This window comes from Cheilinus undulatus, linkage group 5, assembly GCF_018320785.1.
Source record: "Cheilinus undulatus linkage group 5, ASM1832078v1, whole genome shotgun sequence".
In the NCBI taxonomy this organism is placed as follows: domain Eukaryota; kingdom Metazoa; phylum Chordata; class Actinopteri; order Labriformes; family Labridae; genus Cheilinus; species Cheilinus undulatus.
Genome location: NC_054869.1, coordinates 36,917,789 through 36,941,184, shown reverse-complemented (window position 1 = coordinate 36,941,184; position 23,396 = coordinate 36,917,789). Strand labels below are relative to the sequence as shown.

At 37.8% G+C, this 23,396-nt stretch overlaps 1 protein-coding gene across 1 annotated transcript in view; it reads right to left on the bottom strand.

Moving 5' to 3' along the window:
• The window catches only part of ipo11 (importin 11), a 261,649-nt gene that overhangs the window by 184,998 nt on the left and 53,255 nt on the right, over nucleotides 1–23,396 (bottom strand). The window contains exons 6-10 of the mRNA XM_041787347.1: nucleotides 16,830–16,962; nucleotides 16,080–16,138; nucleotides 6,959–7,007; nucleotides 3,088–3,158; nucleotides 2,729–2,921 (exon numbers count right to left, since the gene is read on the bottom strand). Of these exons, the coding sequence (XP_041643281.1) occupies nucleotides 2,729–2,921; nucleotides 3,088–3,158; nucleotides 6,959–7,007; nucleotides 16,080–16,138; nucleotides 16,830–16,962 (505 nt within the window). The remainder of the gene's footprint in view (nucleotides 1–2,728; nucleotides 2,922–3,087; nucleotides 3,159–6,958; nucleotides 7,008–16,079; nucleotides 16,139–16,829; nucleotides 16,963–23,396) is intronic.

Genomic DNA, 23,396 nt, shown 5'->3' with positions numbered 1-23,396 from the left:
TCATGTTACCTTAGTGCATTCCAAAGCAATACAAAAATAATCAGGTTAAAGTACATTTAGTATGACTTTCGAAATATAAAAGTATGCAGCATACAAGTGTGATTTAAACTTTGGTTAGAAGTGAACGAAATAAAAGGCGGCACGCTGTGTCCTCACAGCAGCATCTCTACCCTAGAAATTTCAGTCTCCCCTTGTGCTAAAACAAGAAGACACATAGCACTTTAATTTTAGTGTTGGAGAAACAGATGTGATTTCATGGCTGTAAGGTCAACAGTTTTGCCAGTTAGTGCATAACACATGAATCATAGATCTATACATCATTAATGCACCAGTGTCCTCTCCTTTTAAAAGAAAGCTAACAAGCTTTGAGAGAGAGAAAAGGGAAAGAAACTCCTCTTGTAGAACACTCCCAGGGTGTTTCGGTCTCACTTTGTCCTTACTCACTCATGTCAATGCAAGTGGCAAAGACAAAACTAGAAATTGAGGAATGGGATAAAAATGGTGTGCTGCATCGCACTGTTTCACATGGCATTAGTTGTAGTCTGTTAGGACTCTCAAGTAGGAAACAGTTGAAATAGGCTGATCCTAGAGCAGATTTTACTGCCTTGTTTTTCATGATTTTGAAGCTTAATTTTATAAACCTAGAGATGTTTAATTTGACTGAAATTTGGCCTGGGGGTTCATAACACAGACACCTGTCATACAACAGACCTAAATACAGATTTATTTTCACTTTATAGGGTCTTTAATCATGTAGCTATGTGAGCTTTAGCTAAAACTAAGCCATTGTTTGTGCAACTACATCTCAAACAGGTCTTCATATAATTTAATCCCAGATTAAACATCTAGACCTTTATCTCAGAGGCAGCAGAAAGCACAACTCTGACTGGCTGTGGGTCCCTACTTTTACCAAAAGTGAAAAACCTAACCTGCAAAACCTGATTACAAAACATTTAATAAAGCTGAGAAAAAAGTCCACTTACAGAAAAAAGCTTGTCCTCAATGACTAAATTCTAACAGCTAGCTCTGTTAGCTACATAAGCTGTGTAAATAAGTGAGTTACGTAGCCAGTGATGTTACACAGCTAGTGTAGCTAAAGCTGAGCTCACAAAGCAGCTAAATGAGGTACGTATCTGCGTAGCTGTTATCTTTAGCTACATTTGCTAAAGCTTACATTCTAAAACCTAACTTAGTTATAGATAGGAGCTACGTAGCTAACTTAGCTACATAGCTATTTTAGCTATAGCTTAGTTTTTTTAAAGCTTACTGTAACTTACTTTTCTAGCCTTTTGTTACCCCATCCATACTTTTTTGAGATGTGTTTCTGCTATCATACTCAGAATGAGTTATTATTCTTTCGTTAAATTGAAAAAAAATATTTATGTTCTATTGTGAACAAAATATCGGTTTATGAGATTTGCAAATTATTGTATTCTGTTTTTTATGAATATTTTGCCCAGCGTACCAACTTTTTTGGAATTAGGGTTGTATATAAGACTGGTAAGGTGCTGATTTGATTAAAAAGGCTCTCCAGTCAAAACATCAAATGACCAGTAGCAGCAGAAAGCAAAACTCTCGCCTGCTGTGGGTCTGTACATCACTACAATCACAGAGCGCTGCCATAAGAGAACTTCCCTACTCATGACTAGCAGGAATCCAGACTGTACATAGTAAAATCAGATACTTCCTCTACAAAAGAAACTGAAAGTTGTTAACTTCACAAAACACAATGGAAATCATCACTCAGGATAAAAGTTAAAACCTTTTGTGTCAGCCCCTGAACCTGAATATGTTTAATTTATTCAAAGTCGTTTTACAAAGTAAGGAAAATCTGATGCTGTCTTGGACATAAATCACACCAAGTTCATCTTCACAGTAAGGAATATCTCTTATTAGTTTGGCACTGGTAATGCTTAGGTGTCAGAATTGTCTGATACTAAAGGGCCAGGTATAGGATCGGTATCTGAGCTCAACAAGTTGGGCTGGTGAATCACTTTATGTTCTCCCAGATCTCCCCTGTCCGCTTGCTTTGTGTGATGTTTCTTGAATATTACCTGATATGTTCAGCCATCAGCTCTCCCTAAATTCACAAAGACATTTTACAAGGGGATAGCAGTATAATTTGTGGGTAAAATTGTGGTGGAACATTTGACTATTTGTCTCCACACATGCATTTCACCCCAGAAATGTCAAGTTTTCAAATACCATGTATACAAACACCAAAATTGTACATGAAAAAAACTACAACCCAAAGGTAGACATCAGGTCCACACACTCAAACACCCATGTGAAACAAAGGAACACAAACCTAGAAAAAGCACACTTCCTATCTGTCAACTGAAAGAAAAAAAAAAATCTTCAATTCAGCACACAAGAGCCCACAGTGGCAGAACAAAGACAAAGTGTTGTGCTCCAAAGCTAATGAAGCACCGGAGGCCTGTGACAGCTTGAAATAAACATAAGCCATGGAAAGGTATGGTGACAGTGATGTTATTAGAACGTTGTGCTTTCAGAAAAAACTGAGCTTTAAAGAGCTCGTATGTCTTCAGCTGGCCTCCATTATAGAGCTAGAATCCAATACTTTCAGTTCTAACTTCTTTCTCCTCCTACATGCCTTCAATTCTTATCACTCATTTCCGAGTCCTTTAAACTCCCTCCTGTCCTTACTTCTTACATCCTTTATTCCCCACCTGTTCTGCTCTCCTTTCTCAAAGCCCTCATATCTTACCATCGATGTTCTTGGCAGGTTTGTAGGCGTCGTTTTTTACAATCATTTTGATCAGGTTCATGCACTGAACAATGAAGCGTTCAAAGGTGACTCCCTCTCCTGCAGGTGTGAAGACGTAGCTGACGGCAAATTCAAGGGAACGCTGGATCAAGGGTATAAATGCACAGGGATGGGACTCCAGGAAATCTAATAACTACATGGACAAAAATGGACAGGAATAGAAGAGAACAAACATTGAGGGGGCAGTTAAACACTTTAAATTAGTGTGCAAGTTCTTACAAGTCACACTGCACACCCTTAAAATTATATAGAGCAATTAAAATATAAATAATGAAATGCAAAAGTTACATTAAACTTACAACTTTAGTGTACAGTATGATTGTCTTCTCCAGCTTTTCTCTGCATGTGCTATCTGGACCAACCTGCCGACCTGAAACAAACAAAAAAAGGGCTATTAGCATCATCAGTTGATATGAAGTCTCCAAAATCTATCTAGTTTGAATTCTAGTCATTTGATAAAGTGAGTTACAGATTTTTTGTATACCTTTGCAACATTCATAGCACAAAAACTGATTTAAATCAGAAGAATCAGTGAAAATATTTATCGTTGAAAAGCTTGTTACTAAATAATGCTACACAGTCAGTGTGGGACACTTCTACATTTATGCTTATAAATAAACTAAATAAGATGAAAACAAAACATGCTTATTTCCTTTCTTTCCAGGGCTTGTTTTTCCTTCTCTACAAAGGAGTAAGGCCACCATGACAAGTTCACTTATAGGTCATTTCCAGCGAGCAGGGCAGTTCAGCTTGGTACGGCACAGTACGCATTTATTTTCATTTCCATTATCACTAGGATCCAGGGTCCCAAAAGCACCGTCCTTTATTCAATAAATTTGATTTACTGACAAATATATCATATATCAAATTTGGCTCATGATGTGTCATTACGGAACCTGGCAGGATAGTGAGAACCACTGATTTAAAGCAACACTTCATATTCAAAAAACAGAGTTAGGTATGCCATTACATGGCACATTATTTTCTAAAGTAATGCAGCGATGCATCCCAAATTAGATTTCAAAATGATTTGCAATTTTAAAAGGAAACAATCCAAGTATGACATGCAGCATTAGATGGATCATATCTTCTTGAGTATCTAATAACCCAGCCCTGATGGATTTGTTGTAAAAAGTTACAGGCTCAAGTAAACAGGTAGAGGTTAAGTTACAAGTACAGAAAGAAGGATAATAGAGAGATTAATTCACAATGGCCCTATTCACAACAAACACGTCCCTCCATAAGGTCAAAAACCCTCTTTAGCTGCATTGATAGTCCCTTGGGGCCCATTACAAGCACTGTTGTATTTAATAAGTACCATAACAGAAAAGAGAACTTTAAAAAAAATGGCCATGAATGACTCACTCTCTATGATGTAAATTTATTCTGCATAAAACCACTCATGATGCTCGAGACTATAAAGATGCCCCATGTAGTTTACTTCCTTGTCATCCTCGTTGATGAAATCGGCACGGACCGTAACGCACTCTGCCATTCTCCAATCATTTCTGTACAGCCAGGGCCATCTTTCCCCTTTCCCTATACAGCACACCATTTAATTCCATCAGCAGCTACAAATTCAAAGTGACACTGGAATGATTAAAAAAGTTACCTGAGTAAAGTTTGCTCAGACTTTGGATTCTTTTACATTTTGTACAGATCACAGATTATGGAAATCAGAGCTCTACACAGCATTTATTGACTTTGTGCCTGTGCTTTTGTTTCCTTTTAGGTGAACAGGATAGCCGGTAATATAAGCAGATGCTGTGTAAAGCCATCAAAGTCTGAAAGGCCAAACAGGGGAATAAATAAATCAAGTGTATAAACTGAGATAGATAAGTAAACAAAGAAAGCAATTAAGAAAAATCACTGAAACTGAAGGATGTTTACTTTTTTTCTGACAGGGCAAAAAAGTTGAACAATGTGGTGACTGACAGAAAGAGATGTATGCCCTCAGTTGGAGGACAAACATCCAAAAAGGAACAGCCAGACATCTGAATGGTCCACAAAGACTTCCCCAAAAAACACCGTTTATATAGCTGACCTTATCAGGCCGTGCAGAGCTGATATTTCTCTCCAGCCCGGCTGTGAGCTGCCTGTCCGCTTCCCCTATCTGCCCAGCCCAAATACCAACAGGACCCTGACCCTGTCTGCACTGCCATCAGCAGAGTAAACATTGGGCTTGATAGTAGTTGCTGATATCTAAAATGATACTTGACTAACATCTGCTGCTATGGCAGCTCATGGAGTCGTGTCTGAAAGTTATCTCACTTTGTGTTGTTGTGGAAAAACTCAAAAGGACGAGAGTAAAGCACCCGTTGGACAGGGAGATCTGACAGGGGGAGTGAGTTAATACACCTTTCATTGCTGTCAGTCACAGAGTTTTCAATCATGGGGTTTTCCAGCACAGGACGTTCCCCACGGTGCAAACCTATGAGTCAACCAGAGCAGTCTTGGACGTAAACTGGCTGTTGTGCCAAACTTTAAATGCTGAGAAAGTTCCTCCTCTGGTGTTAGAGCCCAGTGATGGCAGAGTTTAAAATAGGCATAAAACAAACAAAAAAAGCAATCAGGAAAATTCATATAAGTTCAGCGTAATCAGGATTTGTGCTATGGTGATAGTTATTGTTGAGCTTCATAACGCTTTTTCAGAAATCAACTGGTGACATCACTGGAGATGATGTTTTCCCCAGTCAGTAGTAATAATGTTCAATACTTCAATGATATATGACATTTAATTAAAAATTAAAACAGTTAAAAAAAGACTACAGCAGCAACAAGTGTCAACATATAAAGATCTTATAATTGTTTTTACTGACTTGTAATTCTAATGCCACATAGTGAGGATGATATGTTGAATATCTAGTCATCTAAACACGCACATCCTAACAGAGTTTTTAAGTAGTTGCTTAAATTAAGAGAAAAGGTCACTGAAAAGTATAAGTCAGAGAAGGGGTACAGAAAAATTCCAAGGCACTGCACCTTCCCCAGAGTTCAGTGAACCCTGTCCTCACAAACTGACTGACCACACAAGGAGACTAGTGAGAGAGGACACCAAAACATCTATGACAACTCTGAAGGAGTTTTATGCTTCAGCAGCTGAGATGGGAGAGATTCTGATTAGAACAACTGTTGCTTGGGTTCTTCCCCAGTCAAAGCTGCATGGGAGGGTGACAAAGAGAAAGACGCTGTTGAAGAAAACTCATTAAAGCTCGCCTAGAAGTTGTGAAAAGGCATGTGGTAGACTCCATGAAGAAAGTTCTTTGACCTGATGAGACCAAAGTGGTGCTTTTTGGCCTTCAGACAGGCCTATGTTTGGCGGACACCAAACACTGCACATCCCCACTGTGAAGCACGGTGGTGGCAGCATCATGCAGGGGGGAAGTTTCTCAGTAGCTGGCCCTTGAAGGTTTGTAAAGGTAGAAGGTAGAGAATGCTGCCAAACATAAATGTTTACATTTTGACATTAAAGAGGGGTTTTTTTTGTGAAAAAGCTGAATTATTTTGACCATGACTGATTTGTAAAATCAATAAAAGGGTGAAACATCCAAGGGGGTGAATTCTTTTTTTTAGGCACTGTACCTATACATGAAGGAAACTATTTACATGTGTAGGCTGTGGAGATGTATTTTAAATCTTTCACTCTTTGCAACACTGCTGTTGTAAACAGCAAAGTGAAAAATCTCTGATCGTTAAAAAGTTTAACTCACATTTGATTTGCACAGAGGGAAATACAGGTAAGATTAGTTGCTTGGTTTTAATTTTCACACTTTCTAGAATAAGGTGAGACTGATTCATCAGGAGGACACATTACAAAGTCTTTCACCTGCTCCTTTAAGATCTAACCATGTCTCAGTCTTACTTATGTCAAACTTTAAATGAAGCAGAGAGCACAAGTTGAGGCAAAGGCCCTCTGATTTGCAGTGATTTAAAAGATAAACTCTTAATATGGATGAAAAGGATAGGATGAGTCAGCCTGAACCTTTTAATTTGGACACCTAGATTATGCTCTGTGATTATGATGAGACCAAGACTTCATCTAAAGTATCTTAGACTTTTAAGTAGGTGCCTCAGGCATGCATTAGATCAAGCACCGGTAACAGAGTTTGTTTACTGAAGGGAGAAGTCTTGGATCAGAGATTGAGGACAGAGAAAGAGACGAGTACTCACAGCATTCCAAGAACTGTTTTAGCCTTTCAAACACTGCATTCAGGAAACCCTGAAAAGGAAGAGATGAAGAGAGGGTGAGATAAAGTTTAATCTCTTTGACATTTCTGCAGCTGAATCCCTCATGATTGCTTCATCTGTATTGCCCAGAAGCAGATATATTAACAAGGGAATAACTTAAGTTTGTGTGCAAGGATGGGAGCGTGGGTACACTTGCCTCTGTGCTCAGGGGTCTAAACAAAAGTGCCAGCTACACAGTATAAAAGAGAATCAATTTTCTGTAGCCTGCTATAGACGCAGCTTAGCATGGGAAATTAGATGATAGATGGAGATGGAATCTGTTTAGTTCTGCATTAATGTTCAGCCATGAGATCAACAGCAGTGTCATTAATCACACATCCAGCCAACACAGCCGGGCCACAAACGATCCCAGCTAACAGAGTTAGTGAAGAAAGAGGGGGTCACACGTCGAGCAGAGGAGAGAGAGGTGGGAGATGATGGAGAACAAAGTTCACGGCAGGCGATTGTTAATCTAATGGTGGGATTTAGATAAATACGGGGAACAAAGGTGGAGGATAGAAAAGGAGGAAAATGCTTAAACAGCATGAAGGAAATTCGATGCGACTAATGCAAAAAGGAGCACAAAACAGACATTTTCAGCTCAATCAGTCACAATGAAAGGGCTGTGACAGCTAAAGAGGAGGAGACGTGGGGCTGATGGCACTTCAGGGGAAAAAAACACAAGGATGAAGTGAAAAGTAAATGAATGTCAGGAAAATGGATTGAGATGTTTGAAAAAGGAGGGAAAAGGGAGACAGAGTGGTGAGCGTCAAACAGGTACGCCAGAAGTGGTTTCAAAAGTAGTTTGTAAAAGAAGAAAACTTAAATAGCACAAAAAACTATGCATGATCTAAAGGAGAAGCACTGGAATGTTAATTCAATAAACCAATAACATGCTGTATGTTCAAGCATTTTGTTACAAAATAGGACGTTATGTATTCTTTTTAGAAGCTTTTTAAGTTTTTCTTGCTGCATTGGCAGCTATTTCAACTCATTTCAAGCAAGTCAGGCCTCTTTTTCACATACCTTAAAAAAACATAACATTAATGCAATTAAGAATATATCATTTAATTTAAGACCTGAATCTCATCAGGATAAACACAAACACAGACGGCCCTAATTTATAGTCAGTGCTTTTTTTAGCCAGAGCCCAATTTAAAGTAATCTAACAGGATCAAAGCTATCAGAATTCATTCATGAAATTAGGATGTTTAAAATGGAAAAAAAAGGATTTTGTTCTTAGTGAATCAGGCCCAATCCTTGGTTTTTAATCTTGACAAAAACTCTCAATTTGTGTCGGTCAAATATCTTGAGTTGAATTAGCATGATTTGATCCAAAAGTGGGTCAGAGCAATGGATACAGAGTTGAATCAGACTGGAAACGTGAGAAAACCATTTAATCGTCCAGCTTTAAAACATGAGTGTTTTTCTGACATATTCGGCATCAGAATTTGTTTTTTCTTCAGTGAAAAAGCAGATACCAAGCTCACACTCAGATTTTAAACAATGAAAGACTGCTGACAATAACTACTTCACCAAAAAGCATCAATATCAAACATTAAACATCTAAATCAACACAGCAATATGGATCTTTCAGTTTATTCGACTTTGGCGCTCCTGTGGAAAAGAAGTACCCAGTGTGAGGTCAGCTTTAAAGCACTGGTAATGAAGATATAGTTAGCTTCAAGTGTCTGTATCTACAGCTCTGTATTAAAACATTAAAATATCAAGAAAAACTTAAAAATGAAATGTTCTTGATTCATCATTACGAAGTGAAATATTTCAAGGCTGTTTTTATTCTAATCTTGATGATGACAGCTAACAGATCACAAAAATCCACTACCTCAAAACATTAGAATCTCACAAAAAAATTAGTCCAAAAAGGATCTATAATACAGAAATGTTGACCTTCTGGAAAATTATGCTCATTTATGCACTCAGTAATTGTTTTGAGCTCCTTTTATAGAAATTACAACATCTATGTGACATGGCATGAAGCTAATCAGTTTGTGGCACTGCTGGGGTGTTATGAAACCCAGGTTGCTCTGAATGCAGCCTTCAGCTGTATTGTTGAGCTTGGTGTCTCTCATCTTCCACTTGACATTTCCCCCAAAATCTCCTGGTAGACAGCTGACAGCGTTGACTTTGGACTTCATAAAGCACAGAGGTCCAACATCAGATGATGATAAGATATCCAAACCATCACTGACTGTGGAAACTTTATACTGGGATTCAAGCACTTCCAATTCTGCGCCTCTTCCTTCAGACTCTGGGACCTTGATTTCCAAATAAAATTCAAAATATACTTTCAGCTGGAAACAGGACTTTGGACCACTGAGTAACGTTCCAGTTCTTTTTCTCCTTAGCCCAGGTGAGAAGCCTAAAACATCTGTGGGCCAGGATTGGTTCGCACTAAGAACATGACATTTGTAGCCCATATCCTGGACCTGTCTGTGTGTGGGGACTCTCGATCCACTGACTCCAGCCTCAGTTCAGTCCTTGTGGAGCTCCCCTAAGTTCTTGAATCTTCTTTGTTTGATAGTCCTCCGAAGGCTGTGCTTATTCCTGTTTCCTGTGCTCCTTTTCATACCACGTTTCCCTCCCAGTCAAATTTCCATGAATATGTTTTCATACAGCCTCTGTGGCTTTCCCTCCTTGTGGAGGTTGATAATGATTGTCCTATGGACATTTGTCAAGTCAGCAGTCTTCCCAATGATTGCCATTGTGAGTACTAAACCAGAGTGAGAAAATGTAGGAAACCTTTGCAAACTGTACTTTTCAACAACATTCTAACATTTTGAGACAGTGGATTTTTGATTATCGTGAGCCTTAAGTTGCAATAATCAAGATTAAAACAAAAAAGTATTGAAATTTTTCACTTTGAATTAGGGCTGAACGATTTGAGAAAATAATCTAATTGCATTTTTTTCCCCCAATATTGTGATTGCGATTTGATATGCGATTATTTTTTTAAGTTGCTCCTTATGTTATAACCAACACAATACTAGATTAAAAAAGGGTTGAACAATTTTGGAAAAAATGTTGGCATGATTTTGACTCGTATTGCAAATTGGATATGAACTGATGCATTGAAGGGAAACATGATTTTTATGTCATTTTTCATATTTAATAAGAAAAACATACAAAAATGAAGAAAGCAGGATTTTTGTAGACTATTCTAAAAAAAAATGTCACTTGAATGATTGCATGATATATACTGCATAACATCTCTGCTGCCACTAAAAAGGTTTTAAACTGTTTTTTGACAAGTTAAAGAAATATTGCGCCTTCTGTGATTTGAAAATTGCAGCAGGCATTATTGCGAATCACACTAATTTGTGACTAATTGCCCAGCCCTACTTTGAATGAGATAAATCTAAAAATGATGGAAATGTAACTTCTTAAAGTGAATCACTGGAAAAAATTACTTCTACATGATAATCCAATTTTTTAGATGCACCTGTAAATCAAATTGATCTTATTCATTTTTTCTTTGAACCAGGATAAAAGTGAGCTGGATTAGATGATCCTGGTTAGATAAACATGGAGAGCCAAACCCAGATAGCTTTAACATGGATAAGACCTTTTGGAACATACTGTATGAGCCCTGAAGAACATTGTGGAGGGACGAACAAAACAGACTTGTCTTTGCATTTTCTTCAAGTGTTACAATAACTGGAGTAAAACAGCCAACTCTCACAGGATGTGTGAACGGCCTATCAAGTTATTTATTTACTTGCAGTTTTGTGACTCATGCCAAAGGATTTATGTCCTATTTGTAGACAACTGAAAAGAAAAACAGCAAAAATACATCAGCTGGTATCAAGTGGCAGGGAAGCTTGAATAATACCAGCTTTTAAATGTCCCGTGAAAACTGTTTCACAGTAATCTAAATAATGAGTCAAAGGTGAAGTGAAATTGTTACTTTGCTCAAGGATTGCAATTTCACCACAGAAAAAAAGACTGACTCAAAAAACACCTGAGTGGTTAAAAGAAACAAGCCTATCGCTTCTGATATTATGCAAAATGCTATTCAGCCATTTTTTTAAGCCAACATGGAGGCAGACATTAGGAATAACCGTAACAGGAAAGTCAATATTCTCCATGATTGTCTGGTTTGCTAGTGGAGGTCATCTTGAGGCATCAGTTTCAAATTGAGACATTTCATAACCAGTTTAGAATTCTCCACAGAAGGTTTGAATGAAATGGCATTATTCTTATCTGACTCCTGTTGCTCATTCTTATTACCAACAATATCTTTCTTTCTGCCTGTTTTGCTCCAGGAAATAAAATAAGATGCTAGACACATCTAAATAGAAATGTGAACACTGTTTATGATTACGTTCCAGACACTGGGAGCAAAAACTAATACTGGAAGGAAAACAAGGCCACAGCACAGCAGAACACTGTGATATCAATCAGAGATAGGTGGGGGACTGGGTGCAGAACTTGATGTTTTTAAGTTATACAGCAACCAAAGAAATCTGAAAGAAAGACACCGCAATATTGTTTTTACAAGATTACACCACCTGCTGTGATAAGCTGCAAATTGAATCTCACAAATGTCTTCCAGACTTGTCTTATTGACAGAAAAAAATACCCCGCTTTGAATTAAAAGCACAACTTTAAAGGTTAACCACCAAAATTCAAACATTTGTAAATTCCTTTTTCTTTTCCTCCCACAAAAAACTACTAATAATTATGCCAACGTAATTCATACAAAACATTTCTTCTTCAACACAAAGAAAACATATTTGAAAGAAAAAAGTACGAGAAAACAACAGTTTTTCAACATCTATCTCATCTTAAAACATTTTTATAAAACTTTTGAAATAGCTGTCTTTCCAAGGCACTTTTTGTGGCTTGCAAAAGTATTCATACCACTTGAACTTTTCCACATTTCTCCACGTTACAACCACAAATATAAATTCATTTTCATAGGGATTTTGCATGATAGACAAAGAGGCAAATAATTTTGAAGTGGAAGGAGAATTATACATGGCTTTCAAAACTTTTTACAAATGAAAATCTGAAAAGTGTGGTGTGCAAAAGTGTTCAGTCCCCTGTAGTCAATACTTTGTAGAGCCACCTTTCGCTGCAATTACAGCTGCAGGTCTTTTGGGGTATGTCGCTACCAACTTTGCACATCTAGAAACTGAAATTTTTTCCCATTCCTCATCACAAAATAGCTCAAGCTCAGTCAGACTTGATGGGGAGTGACAGTGAATAGCAATTTTCAAGTGGTGCCACAGATCCTCAAAGGGATTTAGGTCTGGATTTGACTGGGCCATTCTAACACATGAATATGCTTCAAGCCATGTATAATTTTCCTTTCATTTCACGATTATGCGCCACTTTATGTTGATCTATCACATGAAATCCCAGTAAAATATATTTACGTTTTGTGGTTGTAATGTGAAGTAATGTCGAAAAGTTCAAGGGGTATGAATACTTATGCAAGCTACTGTAGTTCGTGGGTTTTGGCAATAAACTAACTGCCAATACTGCCTTATTTAGCACTCCCACATAATTTAGTGAAAACAAAGTCTGTGTCTGTGTGGTAGTTGTAGTGTTGCAGTGTGGAAAGGGATAACTACATTATCCTCCACCTTCAGTCTTACCAGGTCCAGATTTTGATGAGTGTCAATGTTAAACATGCACATTTGCACAGGTTTCCTCTGTATTTACAAAGCTAATGTCTTATTCACTTTTTTTCTTTAACAGCCACTTCTTTAGGTTCCTGACAAAAATTTTTGTGGCTTCATCACCCAACTTAAGTGCTTAGTCTCAGTCTGTTGCTGTAGTTTACACAGCCTAGCTGTGGAGCATCATCAAGACTAATCCAGGAAAGTTTAAGCTTAGTATAGTCACTCTTCCTTTTCTTGCTCACCCCAGAATATGGCTCTCCCTCCATCATCATAAAAATCCATCAACTTTGCCCAACGCGCTGCTGGAGTTAGCTAAACAAATCATTTTTTTCTGCTCTATGTTTTCTTACACCACACTTCTCTTTAAGTTCCCTGGCCCTGCCAGGCTGTCAGTTCACACCCCTGTGACATTTTAACTTCACTATGAATGTCAGGAAGGTGTTAAAGGGGGTCAGAGTGAACTCCCCTCTGTGCTGGCATCAGAGGAAGTAACAGAGATATGGGGGTGAGATGGGATCGGCCCAACCAGCTGGGGAGCAAAGTGTTCATGTGGAGCTGAGCTCCTGCTATGATTTACACGCTGTGCTCTCTTGCACTTCTACAACACTGTAACACACTGAGAAATGACACCAATATTACACTGTGACATGACCAACATGAATATAAAAATGAAGGGGGGGAAGCTGGGAGCAGTGGTTGTAGTTAATCGTCAGAAGGTCGGGGTTCGATCACCAGCTCCTGCAGGCACATATCAATGTGTCATTGTGCGAGACACTCCTAACACCGTTTAAGTGGCCTTGAAACAGCTCTTTACAAGTTCATTTATAATCTAAAAGAGACTTAGTAACAGCACTGTTGATGAGATGCACATTTTAAAGGCCTTTAAGCCCTCTGCTGTTTGTCCCCCGGTTCCCAACCTGGCGTCTGACCCTGCCTAGAAAGGCCATGAGGCCCTGTCTGCTCCAAGATTTTCAAACTAGACTTGCCTGTCCTCTTTACAAAAATCATGACAAAAAGCTTTCTGGATAGCTATTTCAAAGGTATGTAGATAAAACTCTATAAAAATCGTCATCACTCTCATTTCTGAAATAAAAGCTAAGTGGTGAAAAAACTGTAAATAGTTAAATTGTATGTTAATGTATCACATTGTTGTGGGTCTCAGCTTGTCTTAGACATAAGCAGGGCTGAATTCCAAGGAAAAATGTTGGGGGACCACTGTGTCAATGCACCATCAGCTGATCAACGTAACACACAGTACATCTAAAAATGAAATCTTAACACTCAACCATTCTGCTCACTGAGCTGGAATAACAAGAGGCAGCTCAGAGTAAATTATATTTTAATGTGACTCTATATGAAGCATTATACAGCCCACAAGCTAAAAGCTGCATCATTAGTGGAATAATAAAGCACAGCAAAAACCATTTCTGATAAATTTAGTCTAGAAATGTCAAATCAATAAATTACACAAAGCTATGCTGCTACATTGTTTCTATATTACACTTTTTTCTAACAGGTAAACAAACCATTCAACTGAATTCTATGAAAATACTAATTTGAAACAATGTGTCTGGCACACTTTTTTGTGTAATTGTTTTTTTTTTTTTAATAACTAGGTGCTACTGTTTGTCTCCAGGCTGCTTTTCTCACAGTTTTAAAGTTTTTGTGCTTTTCAGTTCATCTGACAAAAGATTAAACAGAAAAATAACATTTTTGTTTGTTTGGTTTGTTTTAATGTCAGCTGAAATCTGCTGTGGATAATTTGATTTTAAATGAATCCCTAATTTGCCTTTTTAGTAGACTGGGTTGTTTTCCTTCCCCTAATTTTTAATAAGCAGTGTCACAAGGCTACAGCATGTTTTTGAGTCACATAGTTTTAGCGTCACACATTATTGGTACAGATATGATTGAGTCAAATTAAAATAGTACTAAGCCCTAATCTGGATGTTGGTAGATTAACAATTTTAATCATACATTACGTTTCAATTGTACAAGCATCCTTAAAGTATCCTTTATCATATTTTTCGTATGAAACAAGGCACTTAACACACCAGACTTGATACACAACACAAATCTTTATCATTTTATTATTCTTGTCAACATGGCATTTAAGCCAATTTAAAGATAAAAAGGATTATTTTCTTCCAACTGACATTTTTTTAAGGTTTTTAAATTTACTATCAAATATGTTCATATATTTTTTGTAACAAATCCTAAATAAAATTTAAAAAAATGTTGCTCCTTTGGTGAAAAAGAATACGGCAAATAACATTTTTTAAAATAAAAAAATACACAATAAAATTGCTAAAAATGCTATACAAATTGAAATCAACCTAAGTGAACCAAACAATGGCACAAGTAAGAATTAGGGAGGGGCAACTAATCGAAAATTAGATTAAATCACAATATGGCCTGCTGCAATTTCAAATTGTAGAAGTTACAATATTTCTTAACCTGAAATCTGTGTCAAAATACTGGTTTAAAACTTTTTTTGCAGCAGAGATTCCATGCATTACATATCATGCATGCACTGAAGACCCATTTTTTCTAGAATTGTCTACAAAAAAATCCTACTTCATTTTTGGACATTTAAATAAAAGTAATATGAAGATAAATATGAAGATAACATAAAATGTATAAATCCCTTCAATACAACAATTCATATCCAAATTACAAAACAAGTCAAAATCATCACGATTAGATATTTCTCAAAATTGTTCAGTCCTAGTTTAATCTAATACTGCTAGTTATAATATAGAATGATTTGTTGGAAAATCTATAATATGAGGAACTTAAGGAATAATCGAATATCAAATTGCAATCGTAAAATTGGGGAAAAAAATCACAATTAGATTATTTTTCAAGATCGTTCAGGCCTAGTCAGAATGTAGCTAGTTTTTCATATGATTTAGTGTGGACCCTACAACATAACTTGAGAGAAACTAAAAATATTCAGAACTCCTGGCTGAGGCGGAGGGATACATACTGTGAAAGGTCCCAGTGATGTTACCCTATAGCGTCACTCATGGCTTCTTGTCCAATCAGATTGCACAGCTGAAGTTCAAAGGACAGAGCCTATCTACGTAAATGGCTTTATTAACTCTGAGCCACGAGGGAATCAAAAGTCCATCCAGAGGCACGCTGAACATTTCCTGTTTTAAGCGGAGAGATTTAATGAAACTGAATTACCAGTTTGATGGAGATGAACTCTCTTCAAACTGAAAACAGGAAAGGAGCTCAGACAGAACTCATGACTCTTCGAACTGAGACAAAGCTCAAGGTGCTTTCAATCTCCACGGCCTGCCACATTTTTCACACTATGATTGTAGTCATATTTCAACTCAAAAACACCAACAGCAAATACATCAGCTGTTCCAAAATATGAAAGGCTGTATGTCTGAAAACGAGTGACTCACCATCACTTCCATATTCTGTTGTGGCTCTTGAAATCCATGGACTGTCAACTTACGAAGAACTGAGGAGATAGAAAAAGAAAAAAATACACACATTTCAGATATTTTAGCTGTTTCTTAACTGAATAAAGGTGATCTCAGTCCATGGTAACCCAAAGCAACCATCAGACTTAATATTATTTATAGTATTAGCACTGGAAGATCCAATATTGTAACGACTGCAGGGTTCCCTTTGTAAATTTCCCATACTTTATTGCATTCTGGACAATGCTGTGCTTCCAACTTTGTGGCAACAGTTTGGGGAAGGTCCTTTTTTATTCTAACATGACTGTGCCCCAGGGAACAAAACAAGAAATTTAAAGACATGATTTGTTTGGTGAGGAAGAACTTGACTGGCCCGGACAGAGCCCTGACCTCAACCCTATCAAGAACCTTTGGGATGAACTGGATGGGAGACTGTGGGCCAGGCCTTCTCATCCAACAGTACCTGACCTCATAAACACTCTACAGAATAAATGGGCAAGAAAACACTCCAAAATCTTGTGCACTGCCATCCAAGAAGAGTAGTAGGTATATTTGAATATATATATTCATACACATAGTGTATATTGCATCATCTTTTAAGTATTTCTATTGCAGGGCTTTGAGCTGTCATTTCATATCAATGCATAAAACACACTGCTTTACATGTCATGCATTTGTGTTGTGTTTGTAAGAGCACGTATGAGTTTGCATGTCTGCAAATGTTGTTACCTTTCAGAGAGAGCAGAGTCCTCTCCAGTGAGCTGAGCGCTGCAGCCTCATCTCTGGCATAGATCTGCTGGAGGAAGCAGTCCGTGTGATGACTCCACAGGGAACATGCAAAGCTGTAGATGCCCGACGCCAGCTGTGAACATAAACAGCGCAGTCAATCACACGCGGATAGATCATTCTGGATCAGTGGTCACAGTTTTCATAGCAGGCATTTGAGGAGAGTCAGAGTAACACATGAAATACATCCTCACAGTATCTGCACACCAGGTTTACATGTGTGCAAACTATATAAAAACACCAGATTGGAAGCGGACATTTTTTGGGAGTCCCGTGTGTCAGAGGATTCCCATGGAATTCCTGTGGAACAGGAATGGATTGAGATGGCACAAAAAGAAGTCAGCAAGGGCAAGCAGTAGTGGGAATTTCAATAATGAATGACCATTTTTAATATGAATAAGGGCTATTATTTCAATCTGCTTTGGGCTCTGTCTGCTGGTTGACTGGCGCACAACTTTAAAGACTAAATATCTTCTATATCAAACAGCAACGGACTCAGAGCAAGCAGGGACGAAGTAGTTGATATAGGAAGTGGGATGTAGCTACGGTGCAACAAAAACCAAAAAATAATGATTCATTTTAACAATGCTTTATCACGATTATCCCATTTTCATTATTGTGGGATGCAAAACCGTGACTGAAACCGAAATATTTAATTGCTCAGCACTACTTTATGAGTTAACTGGACTTAAGCTTTGGTTCTGTTGATGCCATTTGGTCAAAAGACTTCTGTAGAAGTGAAAAAGTTGCTGATTGTGTTTTTTCCTTATGTGGTTTCTATGTCCTTCAGTGACGCATTTTCAGTTGTTGCTCATTACCAACGTTTAACCGTTATCAGTACTGGCCAAACTGAGAACATAAAGATATAAAATAAAGAGTATTAAAAGAATTAAAAAGAAGCGGGATGGATGGGAGTCATTCTACTGGGACTGGGACACAACAGCCTTTCTTAGGGTGTAAGATGGGACTGGAGTGAAAAGCCACTTGTTTGTCTTTCTATAACTGTCTCTCAGCCAACTCACATAATACACTCACATAACACAAATATAGACAAGGAAAACAGAAAAACCTTTGAGTCACAAATGAGCTTCCTATTACAACCACTGCTACTGCAATATTTGGGCCAGAGCCAATTACATTTTCATTTTCAGTGAAGGCACTCTCCTTTAGAAGCAAAACAAGATCATCAAAAAGGCAGACAGAAATTCTCTCAGAGCCATCCACAGTGTAGCCTGGTCTGGTAGCAGAGACAATGCAATGCAAGATGTGGATGACACAATACCAGGATTTTACCTTGGATGTGATACAAGTAAAAATCAAACAAATCTGTTTTGATATTATGGAAGAAAACACAGAAGTCCAAGGCAACCTATACAGGGTAATTTAGTTATTTGTATTTTGGGTTCCCAAAAATTGCAAGTGAATTCTTGGTTGCTGTCTTATCTGCAAAAACATGGCACAAAAACATTGTAAATGTACTTGTACACTCCAGACACTACCCTCTGTCTTTTGTTTTAGGCAGCTTTTTGATTAAATCTGACTGACGATATATAGCTTTTTAAAAGCAAGGTTTTTGTTCAGTCAATAATTACAATAAAAGGGAGACTGCATCATTTCATAACACTTGCTGGTGAAAAGCATTGCAGAACGAAAAATATTAGCAGATCAGTGAGAAGGAAGCATATCAGAGTAAACAAACACTTCAGGAAGATAAAAATGTGTAAAGCCAGGGGCGCTTGTTTAGCTGAGTTGATAGAGCAGGCACCCACATACAGAGGCAAGAGTCCTTAATCAGGGTTGGAAAGTTAGTAATCACATTTACTCAAATTACTGTTACTGATGTGTTTGTGGGGGGAACTTGTACTTTTTTGAGTACATTTTGAAATCAGTACTTTTGCTTCTTCGAAACTTTTTCCACCTCTACTGACTACAGCTGCACATAAGGAGAGAATGATTCCATATTGCAACCCAAAACAGCTGAGGACTACTGGAGTTCTTTTGCTGGTATTTCTGGAGGATTTTTGTTTTTGATGTGAGAGACATTTGCACCATGAATGAAGTTATTCACTGAATTACAAGTCCTGCCTGTCACTTTAGGTGTCCCTAAGGTAGTGATGGGAATCAAGAACCGATTCCATTTGGTTCAATCCACTGACATCATTAACATTTAATCTAAACAATTCACTTATCGATGCCTCACTTCCCCTTGAGGAAGGCGTTTTCCACCGTACTTACACCAGCATTCAAGACTGCTTTGCTCTTTAACTTGGCTTCCATATGCTCCCCTCTCCTGACAAGGATTTAAGAGCACTTATGAGGTTCATTTCTCCAATAGTACAGAATTTCAGTGCAGAATTGCAGGATTGTGCACAAAATATTAAGTTCCCACAAGTTTGGCTCTCACAATGCGGGACAATCCAGCGTAACTGGGTAATTTGGACTCAAACACGGGTAATGGGGACTCGACTTGGACTTGGACTCAGGTTACGGGTACCCGACCCTGACTTGAACACTGGGGACTCAACATTCGACTCAGACTCGAGGTTTGGTGACTAGACTACCACACTGCTACCACCACAAGTAAAATTCAGACTTGTGGGAAAAACTGTAGTTAAGTTTGTCCAAAAAGAAAATTAACAGAAAGAAATTGATAAGAGAATCCACAAAGAATCAAATCGATAAGCAGAATTGATGATGGTATTGATATCGATAAAATCTTATCAGTTCCCATCCCTATCCTGAAGGGATGCATAGTGACAATTCTTCATCAGTGTGCACTGCTTTGCTGTAAGGTTGACTCTCTGCTTTGTTCTTGATAGAGAAGACCCACCTTGCCACAGACTTTTAAGAGTTGCTGCAACTCTCTTAAAAAGTGTAGTTGAACTTCATGTAATCAGACCCAATGTAGACACTTTTAAAGTGTGAAATTTGACCGTACACTGCCTACAAAGGATTCGCCCCATTGGATGTTTCACTTATTCAGTTACTTCATAAATCAAATTTGGCTTTGACAGAAAAAAAATCAGAAAAAAACCTCTTTAATGTCAAAGTGAAAGCAGATTTCTACAATGTCAATTAAATAAAAACATGTAATACAAAATAAGTGGCTGCATAAATTATCATCCCCTTCAAGTTAATATTTAGAAGATGCACCTTCAGCTGCAATCACAGCACTAATTCTGTGTGGATAGATCTCAACAGGCTTGCACATCTGGACAATGCAATTTCACCCCATTCTTCTTTGCAAATCTGCTGAAGCTCTGTCAGGTTACACAGTGATCGGATGCGAACAGCCCTTTTCAAATCCAGCCACAAATTCTCTATTGGATTGAGGTCTGGGCTTTGACTCTGCCACTCCAGAACATTCCCCTTGTTGTCTTTAAACCATTTCTGTGTAGCTTTTTGCTGTATACTTCAAGTCTTCCTGGAAAATAAATCTCCTACCAAGCTGTACTTCTCTTGCAGACTGAATAAAATTGTCCTCCAGGATTTTCCTATATTTTTCCACATTCATTTTTCCCTCTACCTTTACAAGCCATACAGGACCAGCTGCTGAGAAACATCTCCACAGCATGATGCTGCCACCACCATGCTTTGCATTGGGGATGGTGTGTTTGTGGTGATGTGCAGTGTTTGGTATCCGCCAAACATAGCGTCTTGTCTGATGGCCAAAAAGCGCCATTTGGTCTACCACATGCCAGTCGAGATATAACACGTTTTCTTCAACAGTGGCTTTGTCTTTACCACTCTCCCATAAAGCTTTGACTGGTGAAGAACCCAGGAAACAGGTGTTGTCTGCAGAGTCTCTCCCATCTCAGCTGCTGAAGCTTGTAATTCCTTCAGAGTAGTCATATGTGTCTTGTGGACTCTCTCATTAGTCTCCTGCTTGCACAGTAACCCAGTTTGTGAGAACGAAATTGTTTTTGTATCCATCCCTTGATTCTACTTTTCAATAACATTTTCTCTGAGTTTTGGAGTTTTTCTCTGAGATTTTATGGAACAACCTGGCTGGAGATCTGTTCTCTTGTTAATCTTGCCAGTAAGTAAAGATCATATTTTACCGTACAACTCCTCACTAGCTACTCAGTACTTCAAGTAAAATAAAATTAAATACTTTTTACTTTTATTTGAGTATATTTATAGACCAGAATTTTTATATAAGCACACTTTAACCAGGGTAAACTGTATTTTTTCTACCTCTGTCCTCAATGCACAAATCCTGATCCCAATGTTGTCTGGCACATACATTTTCCAACTCTCTTTCCTTACATCTTCTGTCTCTCTTCAGCTGTCCTATCAAAATAAAGGCAAAAAGGCTGGATGAACAATAGGAGAAAATGTGTGAAATTATTTTTGCACTTGAAACTTCAAAGAAATTCCTGCAACTTGATTAAAGGTAGAATAAATAAGAAATTAATCAGTGCATAATTCTTATAATCCTAGACAGCAGAAAAAGGTGCTGAAGGAAAAATATTTCTCATTTGCGGAAGGGCAGTAGGGTTTGTTTTTACACTTAAAAGTCAAGTATAAACTCTAGGCATCAGTGGCTGGTTTAGTGACATATGCCCGCTGAAAGAGAAATCCCCTCTTTGACAGCACAGCACCGGCTTTGATAGATTCTTTACTGAAAACTGCATCACAGGCAAGTTTCTTCTTTGAAGAGATCTCTCTAGAGCTCAGCATTTTTCCATTCCTCAGATCACAAACTAATCCAAAGCATGGAACCTAAATGTTATGTGAACAAGTTTAGGATTATCTTTAATTCTCTTTACTTTTTTTTTTGACTGCCTCACCCTTGGTGTTCTGTTTTAAAGAGGTCAACTTACCAGTGAGAATGTGCATTTGTTTCTTTGTATTCCAATGGGTTGTACATTGATTTTAGCTATAGTGTAAATTAGCTCAACCTGCCAGCAGTAGCCAGTAAGCTCAGACTTCGCACCATAGTCCACTTTAACTTAAAAACGGAACCATTAGATATTTGAGGTCAAAGGTCAAAAATTCCACACCATTTCAAGCATGCATTAAGGGATTTTAGCCAAATTTGGCACTTGGATTAGAGGTTAAACGTATTAGATTTTGGACAAAGGTCACTGAGACCTTCCATTTTGTGAGGTCTTTTTCTGTGTTTGTTCAGAACGTGAATATATTTCTTTACTCATCACTGAACTTTTTACTGTCCTAAACTGAAAACCTTGCAGAGGCATAAATCCAGCAGGCAGTAGTTCCTGGAAGTGTGACTGAATTTTAACCACCTAATACAGACATGCACAGTCTCAAGCTTTAATAGTGCATGTGGAGGCGTACAGTTTTGCTCTATGCCTTTAATTCCTGCAAAAGGAAACAATGTTCAGCTCCTAAAACTACTCTGATGTAAGGAACTGGGACAAGTGAAATTACAAACTAACTCAATTTTCCTCCACTGAAAAGGAACACAGAAAAAACACTACCCAAGGTACATTAAGATAGAAGTCTGCATAATCTTCAGTCTTTTTCTACTCCAACCTATTTATTTCTTTCTCACCACACAGATACTTCCAGTCTGACACTGACGTCTATTTGCATACATTTAATAATGGTATAAAGGTGTCATGAAAAAGTGTAATCATCTTTGAACAAAAGATTGTAATTATAGCTCAAAAACAAATGCTTCTTTAAATAATATTAGAATTATCTTTGTTGTACTACTTAAAACATTCTGTAGAGGCTTCTGAAGGATATAATCACTTCAGGCAACTCATCTATTGCAATAAAATATTCCTTTGGCAAATGAGCAGAAAACAAGTTTGGGATTGTTTTAATGGTTAGATTTTCTGAGGAGCTCTAATCCAAAAATCCTGCCAAGAGCATCAGACATCTGACAACTCTAAAGGCTTTTCACATGCAGTCATGGACAACAGTATTGACACCCCTGGACTTTTTCCAGAAAATACACAATTTCTCCCAGAAATTCTTGCAATTACAATTTTTTTTGGTATATATGTGATTATTTCCTTTATGTGTATTGGAACAACACAAAATAGCAGAAGAAAAAAGCCAAAATTGACAAAATTTTACACAAAACTCAAAAACGGGCCGGACAAAATTGTTGGCACCCTCAACTTAATACTTGGTTGCACACCCTTGGAAAAAAATAATTGAAACCAATCGCTTCCTATAACCATCAACACCACCTGAGGCAGATAGCCTACTGTTGTAACTGTTACAGCCGACATTGTTTTGCTTTCAATTATTATTTTCAGAGTTATTTACAACCCTTCAACCTGGCAAGCAAACGTCAGGATAACGCAGTCATGACTGAAACGTTGTAACATCAGCGTCTTTTTACAGAGGGAGGCGGTGGTGTCCACGACGTCCAGACAGATCATTATTAGAAAATGTTTTTAACAGTAAAATCATTGATTTACATGCATTTCTTTGGCCTTCATTCATACCGCTGCAGCACGTAATCCTGCTTTTCCTCCTCTTCTCTCCTTCATTGTAAGCAGCAGATAGGTGCCAGTGTGACACGTT